This window comes from Apus apus, chromosome 2 (assembly GCF_020740795.1).
Source record: "Apus apus isolate bApuApu2 chromosome 2, bApuApu2.pri.cur, whole genome shotgun sequence".
In the NCBI taxonomy this organism is placed as follows: Eukaryota; Metazoa; Chordata; class Aves; order Apodiformes; family Apodidae; genus Apus; species Apus apus.
This window is the reverse complement of record NC_067283.1, coordinates 34597922-34612405: the sequence shown is the minus strand read 5'-3', so window position 1 is coordinate 34612405 and position 14484 is coordinate 34597922. Positions and strand designations below refer to the sequence as shown.

Here is a 14484-nt window from a genome sequence, read left to right as displayed (position 1 = left end):
CTTAGGTAACTTCCCTGATTCTTGTCCAGAGGAGCTTAGGATAAGTTAACTCATCTCACACACATCTGGCACATCCCGGATGGATTTACAATGCCAGATCGGAACATGGCTTGAAGAAGATATGTAACATTCTCTGAGTAGAGAAGAAAAATCTATGATACAATAAAGCATAATTTTCAAGTAAACTGCTGCTTTAGCATCCTGTTGCAGATCATGTGTACATCAGGTTTGTGTTCATAATTTGGGATTGTGATGAATCAAGCTATGTGTTTTCTCTGGAAATATGGAAGTAAGTGTTCAGTGATGAGTACAGTGCATTCTGATTGGATACCTAAGCTTGGAGAGCTTGTTTTACGTACTCATGAGAGAGGGAAGCCACCCAGGGATGTCTTCTCTGTAGCTGCTTCTCTTCAGAAACAACAAACTTGTCAGGCTCTTGTATGTGCTTGCTCTCTGTCTCTCTCCTTTCTCCCTCTCCTTCAACACATTATCCACTTATACTGAGAATAAGTGGAGCATCCACTTCTGCCCTGCCCTTCTATGGTTAAAAGTGCTGCATTATTTCTGCTTTTGAAGTCCAAGCTTTTCCAGAAAATAACAGATTCTGTCAATAATGTGGCTAGTCCTTCATATTGTTGTATCTATCCTATATTTTAAGCCAGTAGTGGTAACTCTTGCTTATGATAATCAACTTGATTTTGCTTTCCCAAGTACTCCTTACTTGTGTTATATTTGTATATGAAAAAAAAGCTTTGACAGTCAGTCAGAGTCTGAGACAGCAAAGTTCTCAGTTGGGTTTTGACCTTTTCCAAGAAGTAAAGAAGCCCACTAAGTTAAAACAAAAACTTCTGAAGCAAAGTTCTGTGATTAATTAGAGTCCAAAGATTACTGTGCAAGCATTGCTCCTTGTTTATAAATGGTACTAATTTTTCTAAGCTTTCCCATCTTGCTGCCGAGGTAAAATTTTGAAGCTGATAGCTAATTTTCAAAATAAATATGTGAAAATATGAAGGAAGAAATGTTTCATCAGCCTGTCCCTCCCAGGATGACAGGTTGGTCTGTAATGGAAAATCCTGTTGGGTTTCATTGAGAGAAAAACTGTTGACAGTTTTGGTTTTTGCCCTCAGTAGTAAAAGCATCAATTTTCTGACCTGTGTTTTGTGGCTGGTCAATGTCTTTGGATTGTGTGGGTCCTCATTTCCCTACTTGACTGGAAATCCTGATAATTGGAATTTGTGAAGATGAATACATTTTCTATGGGATAGGACAAAATAGTTCTAGGAATGCTTGGTGTATGGCATAGAGACTGTCAGGGGTGTGTCTGGAGGAGTCATTAATACACATGTTAAGTGTCTTTCCTTCTGTTCTTTTAAAGGAGGAATGATATAGTACTGAGTGTGGGTGCCCCACTTCAGGACTGCTTAGGAAAATATAATGGGGAGGCTTCTCTGTTTTCTGAGAGGGGAAACAATATAATTCTTCAAAACTCTAAAATACTTCAAAAAGTGAAGATTTTTGCCACATTTTTTGAAGGCAGCAATCTAAGCATCTAAGTAATAATCTGGTAAATTATTTTTAAAGAATGACATCTTTGTAATAGCTATGCTAGTGTTGTCAAAGAGTAACTCAACTTAATTTGTTTTCTTGCAGCCTGTAATATAAAGTGGGATATGTTTCTGTTGAACTTCTGTTTTATAAAGAAAAAAGCAGGCAATTCAGGTTTTCCATTTGGAAATTGGCGGTAAATATTCATTTAATGTCATTTTAAATTGTAAACTTTTGCATGCAAACATAGGAGTACTTAATTGGCTGTTTTTTATTTCTTTGTAAAAATGGAAAATCTCATCTGATTCGAAAAGTTACAGGATTAAAATAGTACTATCCATATCTATTGGTTTCTACATAGATTGAGCCATAGTGTGTATATATAGATATATCTCTATATCTGTGTGTGTGTATGGGGGAGTGGACAGGCACCATGGGGAGGCAGTTGTCGCTATCTATACTTTCCCTTATTCAATTAACAGTTATTATCCCTACAGCTGAGAAATTTAGCAGTCAGGGTTTTAGGGTCATATTTCTACTTTTCAGTTGCTAGGATAATCATATGCTGATTGGTAGCTATAAGGAACTGTTACACTTAGTTTTTGCAACTGTTTTCACTAAGCAAGAGAACATGCTACTTGGGGCTGTGTTTCAGTCTCCCAAATTCTCAGTCACTGCATTGTTTTTATCTTATTGAATGGATATTTCTTATCTTACCAAGAACAATGGAAACTTTAATGGAATGCTTTGATTCTACTTTATATAAATGTATCTTCTATATAAGAATTAAAAATTACAGTGCAGTATAGAGCCTTAGTTTATGATTTTACAAGTGCAGGTATGCTTAACTGCAAGTCCACGCTTGAGCTTGACTCCTTCAGTATGGTTTTTGTGCCTACCTAATTGTCGGCAGGATTAAGGCTTTGGATATGAATTCTTAGTCAGGTAGGGAGTTCAGAGGCAATGTGAGAACATTTGAAAATACTGTAACCAGTAAGTGCAATATATTAGTAGCTGGGTAGACTTTACTGCTGAAATAATGAATTACTCAACCACTTTTGTAACTTGAACTTCCGAAATAACATGGCAGTAATACATGCATAAAGGCTATTTCCATGTTTTAGCTTTATTCCTTACTTTAGGTGATGGAAAGTAATTGTTATAGTACTGCAATTTATTAGGACTTAGGTGGCATAATTAAGTGAGCAAGAATCAAATGTCACCATAGGATTTGCTGTGCTAAGCATAAGTAGATCAGAGAACAAATGTATCTCATTTAGAATCTGAAATGTCCATTAACTACACTGTGTGTAGGCTTGAGAAGAATTTTCCTAATTTTTTTCACAGTAGCATCAGGACAGTCATTGCAGCAGTATTTATCTTTTTTTGAAGTGTATTTTTTTTTCTTCTTTATTTAGATGTCGACACATTTATTTCCCAAACGCTAAAAGGGGAAAATCTATCCAAGAAAGCAAAAGAAAACAGGGAGGTTCTTCTTAAGAAGATAAAAGATGTTAAGGCAAGGTAAGTAAGCTTCATGGCTTTAATATGGTGTGAAATCACTTAATGATAGCTTAAGTTTTTATCATCTTTTAATAACCGCTAACAGTATTAACAAATAAAAATCTGTCTAGGTCTTGAGTTTGTCAAATAATCAGCATGGGTTCAAGTCTTTATATCTTTCTCAAAACTGCTACAATTTAGTAAGATATGTGAATATAAATGGGAACATTTGTCCCATTTGAATTGCTGTAATATTCTGAATCCTCATTGCAAGCTGGTTGGGTAGAGCTTGCCTTCACCTCTGCTTTAGTAAGATTCATTAAAATATGAGAAATATAATGCATTGAGAAAATGAATTAGCTTGCTGTCATCGTACTCATCTGGTGTAAAACAGTATGATTCAATGCTGACTTTGCTTTACTGTGTATTCTGTCACTTAGCTCCGCAACAGAAAATTGAAGCATAACTGGAAACTATAGATCATCAGTTTGTTTCAGCAGTGTTAAAATATTGAAGTACTATGACAGACTAAGCAGAGGGCTGTATTTATTTGTTTGTTTGGTTTTTTGAATATCAGGTGTCATTTGAGAGCCTGTTCTGTTGTGTTTTATTTTCAAACAATTCAGATAAAGAGATTTGGGTGTAGTTTTATTTGCACTACAAAGTTTTCTTTGCAGAATCTCTTTTCTTACAACTCTAATCAACTAGAGTTATAGCTGATAGATATACTAGATATAATCTATTACTTGCTGTTCTTTTGCCATTGTTGTTTCCAAACAAGCTGTTTTGCTACTGATCACTCCCTTGTGATATCACCTAAGCTTTCCTTTGATTACGTGCTCCTGCCTTTGTGGCAACTTGTTTGCAATTCCAAAGACAGCACAGTCATCTGGCAAGGGCATAATTCTTTGTATCACAGTAACTGCAGGAAGACATGAGATGTGTCCCAAAGCCTTGTAACTGAAGATCTATGTGCCTTTGATTCAGGCTGCAAATGCTTAAGAAACTAGTTTTTAGGTTTTTTTATTATTATTATTATTATTATTATTATTATTATTATTATTATTATTATTTTATATATACACACATTTTTTTTTTTTTTTAAGGAATCAGGATTTTATTTTTTCTTCTGTATTTTCCCTTCTGGGTTATTGAGCCAACTGGGACTGTACAGATGACTTGCAGATACAGCACTACTGACTTTTCTTCAATCTTATAACTGAACTTATGTTTTTTTGCATGATGAAATAGCAAAGGAAGGCACCTGCATTTATGAGCACAGCTGGCACTGAATCCTTTGCTACTCACTGACATGACCCCATGATTTTGCATCTAATTTTAATTTCTAATTCCTTCCTTCTCCTGTAGTATTATTCATTGTTAACAGCGTTTTGCTTTTCATGCAGGCTACAAAATATATGCACATTGTCGTCATCTTTGATTTTCATATCCCACATGTTGGGCTGTGCCTAACTATTACTGCTGCTTGCTGGGCAGGATTTCTTCCATCTGGCCTTTTATCTCTGTTTGCATGACTCAGTTTCTTATGCATAGATCCTTCCTTTCTCTCCTGCTTGTTACTTACAGGCATCTCCTTACTGACTAACCTGATGCACACCCTTCTGCTTATTGTCCGTGAAGATGGTCTTGGCAGCTGCATTTTATTTGCCAGTTATTTCTGGTGAAATCCTCTTATTTTCACATTAACTAGTCCATGCTTCTTGAGATGCCATTTGACATAACTCTGTCCGGATTATTTATCTTTATATATCAAACTGTATCCTAGTTTCTGAAATAATCAAAATTTAGCTCCAAAGAAACGGTATTTTTTCCGTCTGGGATGGCAGAGGTTTATTTTTAGGCGTTAAAGAACTTGGGAGCTTCCTCCTTGAAAATGAAGTTTTTTAAAAATTAGGCATGCATTACCTTTTAAATTTCTGGTTAATTATTAATTAACTTAATTTCATTTGGGTGTCATCAATTACTTCAACTAAAATCCCTATTTGTGGATTTTTTTCCTGATGATGTAGTATCTTATTTTAAAAGTGTGCTTAGGGGCTTTTACTTGTGCCCAAAACTTTTTGAAACTAACACTTAAGAAGTTTACTGAAATTAACAATGTTTTTGTATGTTTATACCTTAAGATACCTGAGTCGATGTATATTGCTAGAAAAAGCTGCTCAGAGTTTGGTTTTGTTCAAGTCCTGTTTGAAGTGACTGAGGATTCTCTGAATTGCGAAGGCAAAAGAAGAACTGAGTAAATATTTTAGCCCAAAATACAGACTCTTAACCAATTTTGCAGGGAAACCTGCGTGCCAAGCTTCAATTACAAAGCCTGTTGAGACTTCGCGGTTGTTCTGTGTTATGTTCTAGCACCGTGGATTTGCAGGTGCTCACGGCTTGATGTTTTTTCTTCTTCTTTCCGCAGTTATCCCCAAGAATTCCAGGACAAAGGTAAGCGCGGTGCAGATTCCCTCCCCACCCCCCCCTTCCCTCTCCGCGCCGCTCGGCGGGGCCGGGCGCGAGGCCGAGGGCGCCCCCTGCCGGGCGGAGCGGGGCGTGGCGCGCAGGGCGGCCTCGCCTCTCCTCAGGGAACCCCTCTGGGAGCGCCGGCTGATGGAAAGACTGGCTTAGGAACGTAGTTCAGAATTTAATATAAACGGAGCTTGTTATGCCTGGCTTAATTAGCAATCGCCTAGCATTGCGAAAGACGACGTGATGTAGGGTGGCGTGGTGCTGTGGTTTGTTTTTTTTTCCTGAGGAAGTGTGTGCAGAGCAGCCCGCTTAGGAAATGCAATTTTAATAGGGATCGCTTATTTAAGCCTTTTTTCTTAACATTGCAAAAGTCTTCAATTCCATCGTGATGTTTCTTTAACCTTTTAATAGGATCATCTAGTGGCAATATGATACTGGCTTTCGATCCGCACTGAATGAACGTTTTCATGGTGCAGTGGGGGCTCAGGGCTTTAGTTGGAGAGGAGGTGATTTAGTGTGCCACTAATGAAAACTGAAGTGTGGGTTATCTATTGTCTTCTAGTGGAGTTAAAACAAATGCGCAGAGTTCAGTTTAGAGAAGACCCAGGAGTTTGTTGCTACAGTGTTCTGTTCTGTAAGGAAACCTGGAAGGGCTCTTATTTCCATGATGCTAATTCTTGAGGTCGTGACCTACAGCCTGTGGATGCTGGTATGAGGGTCACAGTGTGAGGTCAAAAAAGCCTGTGCAAAGCTTCACTTTTTTCAGTGGTTGAAGTACTGTCTGTTTCTGGGCAAAGAAATTCAAATGTGTAGGCTACAGTGTGCATCCTGATAAAGAGAAAATATGTAACCCCTATTAGGCAAGTAATGGTACAACAAGGCATAACTAATACATTTCTTAGCCCTGTTTAAATCAAGTTATGTGGCCATAGCAGTTCAACTGAAAGAGAAAATACACCTTGAAACTTGCCCCAAATTGCCAAGATTTTAAAAACTCAAACTATTATGTAAAAAGTGTATTAAAATAATGTGCTATTTTTTTTGTATTGCACCTCAGCACCTCTGCTGAAGTTAAAATGTAGTCTCCTTTCTCTCCCCACTATCCAACAGAAATAAGGATGGAAAAGTCAAATGTTATTTTATTAAGAAAATAACTAAAATTAAATTAAGTGAGGTGATTGTTTCCTTGCAAATGCATCTGACTTTCTTGAGAGCATGTTTCTGAAGATGTAATAACTTTCTGAGGCAATGACTCTCATAATAAACATAAGAGCTGTCTACAAAGAGCAGAGTTTGCATTTACTGGTTTGCTTTTTTTGAAGGTCAAGAAAATTCTAGTCTATTTACGTTCTTAACTGGCAATTTAATTCAGAATTTCTTTACTGATTCAACAATTTATCAATAAAGATGAGATTTCATTATCTCCAGCAAAATTAATTGTTGAATTGAAATAGTCTGTAATTGTTACTGTATAACTTGCTCTGATTTCTGTGAAAATTGCATTCAGTTATTCTTTTTATTAGAGTGCATTGGATTCTTAAGAAGGATATATTGCCTTCTTTTTTTTAATTCTCCTGATGTATCTCTTGGGTTCAGATCATAGTACCATGTACAAGTGAAGCTTGTGAATGCTGACACTCTCATTTTCTTCCAGTGTTTGTCAATCAGAGAGGACTCTAAAATTATACCATTGTTTTTGGCAAGTAAGGCGAGATTTCTCCAAATTCATGTGCATTTACATGCATGAATATGAAAAAAATAATGAGAAATGGGAGCCTGCACTTACTTGCAGAATATTTGAGGGATGTGGTTCACTGGTACGGGTGTTGGTTTGATTTCCAGAGTTCAAGAAGTGTGTGCTAAACTTTATTTGGTTGTGTCATTCTTACCTTAGGCCTGTACAAATTACGCGTGACTTGTACAGGTGTAGAACAAAGGACCCATGTGGAGTTAAGCAGTCAGATTCTTGGCAAGCTACTAGTATAACAAAACAGTAGCTGCAGCTGAATGAGGTCAACTTTCGTGCACATTCATACCTCTGTGCACACCTAGACAACTGAAAAATGAAAAAATTGAGAAAAGATTAAAAACTGAGGTGGCAGTGATGGTCAGGCATTTTCCCGTTCCTCCCTCCAACAGAGAAAGAAGAAATACCCTGAAATATAAGATGGAAAAGGATAATATCTTTTAGGAAAAAAAGGAGGGGTGGTAGCAGAAATGTGGAAACTGCACTGAAACAAACCAGGAAGAATAAAAAATACTGAGCATGTTTAAACTTCATATTTGCTGTTCTTTGTTTTGCAGTAGCAGTTACTCCATTTTTTAAATGCAAATAAAATAATCCTTGCAGTATGTGCCATGGTATCATGATATAGTTATTATCATACTACTTGATCATAATATATCAGCTCTTTTCATCTTATGAGTTGTGACCTGTCATCCTTCCAGAGGCATCTAGAAGAATCTTTTTTGGAGGCCAAAAGAAGAGGACTAACACTTTCAAAATCCGTGTATTTCCTGTATAATATAATGAAATTTGACCCTCATCTCTCAAAGAGCAGCTCCTTCAGCTTTTGAGTTGTTCTACAAAATTCTTTGTGGGCATCAGCTTGCCACTCCATTCTTTTTCATCACCTCATGTTCTAGAAAGTTTCACTAGCTTTGTATGTAGTGACTAGTCAGTTTGACCAAGGTATTGTAGGTGAGCTTTTGTTGCATGGGCTTTGGCCACTACCATTCAGAATCTTACCTTCCATAAAGATAAGGCAAGGAGGTTTAAGAGAAGAACAATAAATTATAAAATTGAAGAGCGTGTGTACAAGTAGAAGCAGGCTCCTTAAAACCAAAATCATCTGTGTCCGTATCTCTAACTTTCAGAAAGTGCACACGTACATCTTCGCAACCAGACTGATGTACCTGAGGACTTTCTTGCGTCCTCCTAAAAAAAAGCCTTCTTACATTGTCTGTCAAGTCAGTAAATAGGCTGGAAAAAACATATTTTCTGTCTGCACACTGAAAAGTGATGCTTTTTAGGAGAAGTGGGTTCATGTAAAAATTAAAGACACAAAATTAATTGTACAGGAAAACATTTAATTCTCATGTGTGATGTGTTATCTGATTTATACTGACTTTTACAGTTAAGTGTGAAGATGGACAAAGAAAGTGCATGTTGTTCTTATGACCAAAAAAATACAATTATATTAATATTCAAACCACTAATCTTTCAACAATTTTAATTTTTATTAATTAAGTTATTAAACATTTATTATCTTTATTTTATTCTTTTGTTAAGGAACTGATTAGATGTGTCTTAGAGCTGATATGGTACGATCAGGTAGTATGAGAATTCCTATATCATGATACCACGGCACATGGTATGAATCATTCTTCACCTTTCCTTTCAGCTACTGCAAAGATTATTTTATTTGCATTTAAAAAATGGAGTAACTGCTGCTTTTTTTTTTAATTTGAAATATTTGCCTCTTCATCTTAGTTTAAGCAAAACCAAAAAGCCATAGTCATATTCAGAGTAACCTGTTCTAGGTCTTAGAACTGGGAAGGAACTTGAAAACGAAGATAATTTTCATAGAAATTAGATTGATTTTTTATGAGACTAGTATTCCACTAAGGATATAAAAGTCTGGATTTTGTCAAAGATTTTGAGTAAATACAGTTTTTGGCATTTCTCTGTTTTGTGATTAATTGAATCAATACCATGGCAGCCAAAATGTTTGTTAAAACAATCTTGTTTTCAATTTATGCTAAAAATAGTGCTAATTTTGGCAGAAGCACTATAAGCTGTAGAAACTGTATTTGTGTTTAAAGCTCACTTGCCATCTGTTCTTCGCATTTATTTTAGTAGAATATATACTTTTAATCACTTTTCACAAAAGATTTTGGCTTGGGGTTGAAAGTGAGACACCAAAAGTACTAGCCAAATTGAGTCATAATGTGGGAACTTGCAGAACAAATTCCCCATAAAGCACTCAGCACACCTTTTATCTGATCTGCAGCACACGACTTTGGCAGAAAGGTATGATTTGACGTTTTCTAACTACCACTTTTCAGTCTGATAAAAACTGATGAAGGTCCATTTTTATTTCTCTGTAGTAGAATAGAAGATTAACACCAATGTTCTAGAAGCATAGGTTGTTCTCGATGTAATTATTGGGGGCACCTGTAGGAAACCTTTACATTCCTCAGATGATACTTTAGCTCTGGGTAGAGTAGTGAGTGTCTGGAGCCTGAGGCACCTGCTTCCTGGAAATAGCCAACCTTTGTACTATATGAAAAGACTGTATTTTCTGTTGGCCTTTTTTTTTTTTTTTTTTTTTTTTTTTTTTCTCTTTTCTGTGAAGGTGATATTTCCTTTTTTGTCTCTATGCAATCTGTTTTTCAGAAAATGGCAGCAGGTAGGAGGCTTTTTGAACTTAAGAAAGGGAGGCAGTAGCTTGTGGTCATTAGAACTGTATGTGGATGCGGGTTCTACATTTTAACACACTTGAACTTTCACTCAGAAGCATAAATACATTGTTATTATTTAACTGTAAATGGAAAAAAAAAAGTCTTAGTTGTTATGCAGTCCTTTGAGGTTCATCATGATGTATTTCTGGAGAGACCATCAGAAGCATTAGAAGTGTGCCAAATATTACTCTATCCTGAAGTCTGGAGGGTTTCATGGCAGGCAAGTTACTGTGTTGTGCCTTTCAGCTACATGCAGCTGTTATCTGTGAAGTGTCTATGCCAAGTGTAATTTCAAGCAGCAAAAGATGCAGCCACTAGTGCAGCAAAAAGTGTTCTTATCCTGATGTGCATTGTGAGAACTAGAGGCAACTCAGCAAGTAAAAGTTTTGTTGCTTTTCTGGCTTGAAGTGCATTTGCTTACAAACCTAATGCTGTTTCAGTATTTTTTTAACAAATAGCTGCTAAAGAATTCCTACTTGACCTTTACAATACAAGTCATGAAAACAATCATGTTAATATGAGACTCTAGAAGACACTTCAGGGATGAGTGTGTTGGAGCAGATTGTATGGCAAAGTGTCCATTGAGAGAGTTGCTGTCAGAAGAATTCAGTCTTGCAAGATTACTTGTGGATTGGATCAGTAGCATCTTCTTAAAAAATCACCTGTCAAGGGGCTAAAGTATTCCTGTGCCACCTTGAAAGTAACTTCGTCTAGTTGTGTTCTTTTTTTTTGTGAAAAACTTTGTAGCAAGAACCTTGCATTGATTTGCTTGATGGCTTCATCCAGTCCTTTGTTTGGGCTCTTACTGCACCAGAGATTGGATGGGAGGAAGTTATTTCAACCTGCTGTGACTTAGGACCTTCTGAAATGGCAAGAAGCAGGGTGTTTTGACCTGCATATCTTTTTATCTTTGTGAGTTGTTTTATTTCTCTTATACTTGAGCAATTTTAATGCATCACTCTGTCTAGTTTTTTTTTAGAAATAAATTGAAAGTGTTTAGTGAACTGAGGATGTGAGCTAGCAAGTCTTTTTAAGAGGCATTGGCTGAAATTTACTTGCTTTTTTTAGGTTTAGCGGTGGAATCAGTATCTTCAATGTTTACGAGTTGGTTACTATAATCACACTATTGCAGAAGAAAATTAATTCTGGATTTTAAAAAAAATGTATTCTTGTAAAGCAGAATGGTCCTGTTCATTCTATTCAGCTTGGACCAAGTACATCTGCTGGAAATCTTTAAAACGGAGCATAGACTGACGTGCAGCGATTGTTACAATGAGAAGAGTTTGTTTTATGCTCCATTCCTAATGTGGTACACTTACCCTTTGGTATGCATTATTTCCTAAATCAATAAATAAGCTGTAATGGAAAAGGCAGCATTTAATAAGGAATGACATTGTATGGGTTTCTTGTATAGATAACATAAAATATTGATTCTGCTATCAGACCTGTAAGAGGTTAGTTTAAATTGCAGAAACTGGAGAATACAGTCAGTTCATATACACTTTTTTGATATTGTGACTGTTAACTATCTACTGTTAATTAAACTTCTTTTCAACTTTCAGATAAACCATATGTTATTCTGGGGAAACAAGAAACTATATTAATGAGCATCAACTCCTTAATTATCCTTGTGACTACATAACAGGGACACATTCATGTCATTTCTTTGTGCAATAACTTTTGCAAAGAAGTATTTTTAAACTGATCATTAATTTTATGGCCACAGAAACGAGATGCAAAATTTATGCTGTTGTCATTGGCACAGGTTCAAAGCACTGCTGACATTATGTGTGATCGTAATGGAATGGCAGCCAACTAATGAGTCTATAGACATTTTGTTTGAGCATGCTTTGCTTTTAGATGTCTGATTAGGCAGTAATCCTTTCAATTATGCCTGCAAATTGTATTGGATACATTTACCTGATGCTCATTGTTGCTTTGTAGTTCAGTTTTCTATTACATAAATGCAAGTTGAATGCTTTTATTTAATTTATCGATGCTTTTGGGGTGTATTTTTAGGTACTTGGCACCTGAAGAGAGAAGTAGTGTCTTGTGTTGCTCAACACTGACTCCTCTGACTGTTCAAGGAGTAGCACATGTAACTTCAACTGCAGTTTTATATAGTCTTTCTCAGCAGGTGGAGTGAACACTGCAGTGCAACTCCTTGACAGAGGAGCGTGTAAAGTGGGGAAAGGGCAGAGATGATTCTGCGAGGGAATGCAGGGTACCCCACAGAATCAATAGGAAGCCTCTCCATGAACTGTTATGAGCAATATCCTTGTGTTTTAATAGTATATGCTCGTAGATGTCTTTTAACCCTGTCAGAATTAAGAGGCAAACCCCCAAGACTGGTACTAGCACATGGACGTTCTTTTATGTAAGAACATAAAAATATTGCGCGATGTTGCCTGTAAAAGACACGGAGCACTCTGGGTCAGCACTCCTATCAAAATGTCTGCAGTTCTTCTGTACAAAGAAGAGGATTTAAGGATTACATTTCACTGCATGATATAAATTTACAAATGCATTTTTTTACTCTAATACAAAAATTGGAAGAGTATTCTAGTCCTGCAGGGCTACAGATTGCTTGTACCTCTGTTTAGCATCTGTGACCTTTTCTTCACTTTTCTCACAAAAAAAGTGCAGGTACCTAAATGCAATATCGTATGACATGGGATTTATGTATTTGTTCTGATTATCTTCCTTACTGAGGGTTTTTTTGTGTGTGTGTGTGTGGAATTCTTCAAGCTTGAATTTAGAATTTACCATCTAGAGAATGCTTTGAAGACTACAAGCACTGTGTGTACATCAGATTTTTTTTTTATTTGGTTTGTCTTGAGAGCATCTGAACTTGGATACTGTAGGCTTAGAACAGATTCTTGTTTATTGTAAGTCTACCTTCAGTGTGTCAATGTTTTTTGTTGTTTCAAATACAGTATGTACCTGAGTTAGGTACATGGTGTGCCCTAAATATATATGTTAAAAAGCCCCTTGTTTCTAGATCATCTGTCTTTTACATGAATGCAAAGCACAAAGATTTACTGATTTTGAAATCCTGAGCATAATTAGAAGATGGTAGTATTGTGACTTAATGGAAGAGCAAGGTAATAGTGCAGCTATGCAAACTTATGTAAGAAATCACAATTACTCTGAAAGAGATAATGTATAGCCGAGTGGGGCCAAATTCTCTGGAGATGTACTTTCTACATATGTACTTGCCTATTTGTCATCCACAAGTGCTATTAATTTAGAAATACTTGGGTTTGCTGTTAGTATTCAGCCCATGAATTGTGTGTGCCAGAGTGTGGTGTTTGTGGAAATGTTTTCCTCTAGAAATACAGCCTAATATTTTAAATTTATGCTGGCACCTTCATAAAGGTTAAATGATAGTATGTTTATGAACGCCTGATAAGAGGACATATTTGACTGACAACTACAGATTATATATACACTAAATAAACACACATATAGTTGTATATATATATACATATATTATATGCATTCTAGTACTAGTAAAAGTTTAGGACAAAAAGAGTGGTACAACTTTTGATACTGAATAGGTTTTGAATATAATGTCTAGTCCTTTTGAATGGAGTCTGTAATAAAGATATATATATATATATATAGACAGAGGCAACTGGTCTCTGGCACGGAAGTGTGAAAGATGATCATGCTGGTTGTAAATATGGCATAATATTTTCTCTTCATGTGCTATTTGCTCTCTGGTTTTCAGTTTGGAGGAAGAGATGTGTCCTGGAGAGGGATAATTTACTTTTGATTGGTTTGACAGGTGTGATGAAATGCAAATATTTTGATCAGATTAACACGGTGGCTGGAGTGCTACTGGAAGATAGCTGTGTCAAAAATAGATTGGAGTCAGGTTCAGGTTCAAAGCAGTTGTTACATGGCATGAAAGCTTGAAATAAAGCTTCCCCAAGAAGAGCATACTAAATTAATGAAGGGAAAACAAATTTGGTATGCAACAATCTTGGGGTGTAAAAACTCCAGCAAAGCAAAAATCAGGCTTTGTTTACTTTTCTGCATAGAAAACTTTGTTCTTTGCTAACAACTATGGTTCTTTCTGGGCACACACTGATTTTTTTCCATGATTTTCCACTATTAAATGGGAAGCCAAGGCATAAAACTCTCAGCCATGGCTAGGCAGTCCTACTGATGAATGCAATTCATATGGGTGTGGAGAAGGATATTTTCACCATGCATGGGGTTTATTTTGGATTCTGAGAAGTTAGTTATCTGATACACTGCTCTGAAAGGGAACACATGAATAGAGAAGCATGTCTGGAGGTCTCTGGAAAACTTTCTGTGTATGAATATGCAAAAAGGTAATGCTTAAGCAATTTAGCTTTATATGCTTTTTAAGAAAATTGAGGGTAATTTAATCAATTGGAACATCAGCTTTATAGTTTTGATTTGGTGATGTAATATTTTTCGGTTTTCCTCCTTTGCCAACACTTCATTTTTTAAAATTTATTTTTA

The 14484-nt window shown here is 36.2% G+C and overlaps 1 protein-coding gene across 2 annotated transcripts in view; it reads left to right on the top strand.

Annotated features, from left to right (window-relative positions):
• The window catches only part of SKAP2 (src kinase associated phosphoprotein 2), a 118618-nt gene that overhangs the window by 7951 nt on the left and 96183 nt on the right, over positions 1–14484 (top strand). For both annotated transcript variants that reach the window (XM_051609990.1, XM_051609991.1), the window contains exons 2-3: positions 2964–3069; positions 5477–5502. In XM_051609990.1, coding sequence (XP_051465950.1) covers positions 2964–3069; positions 5477–5502 — 132 coding nt within the window. The remainder of the gene's footprint in view (positions 1–2963; positions 3070–5476; positions 5503–14484) is intronic.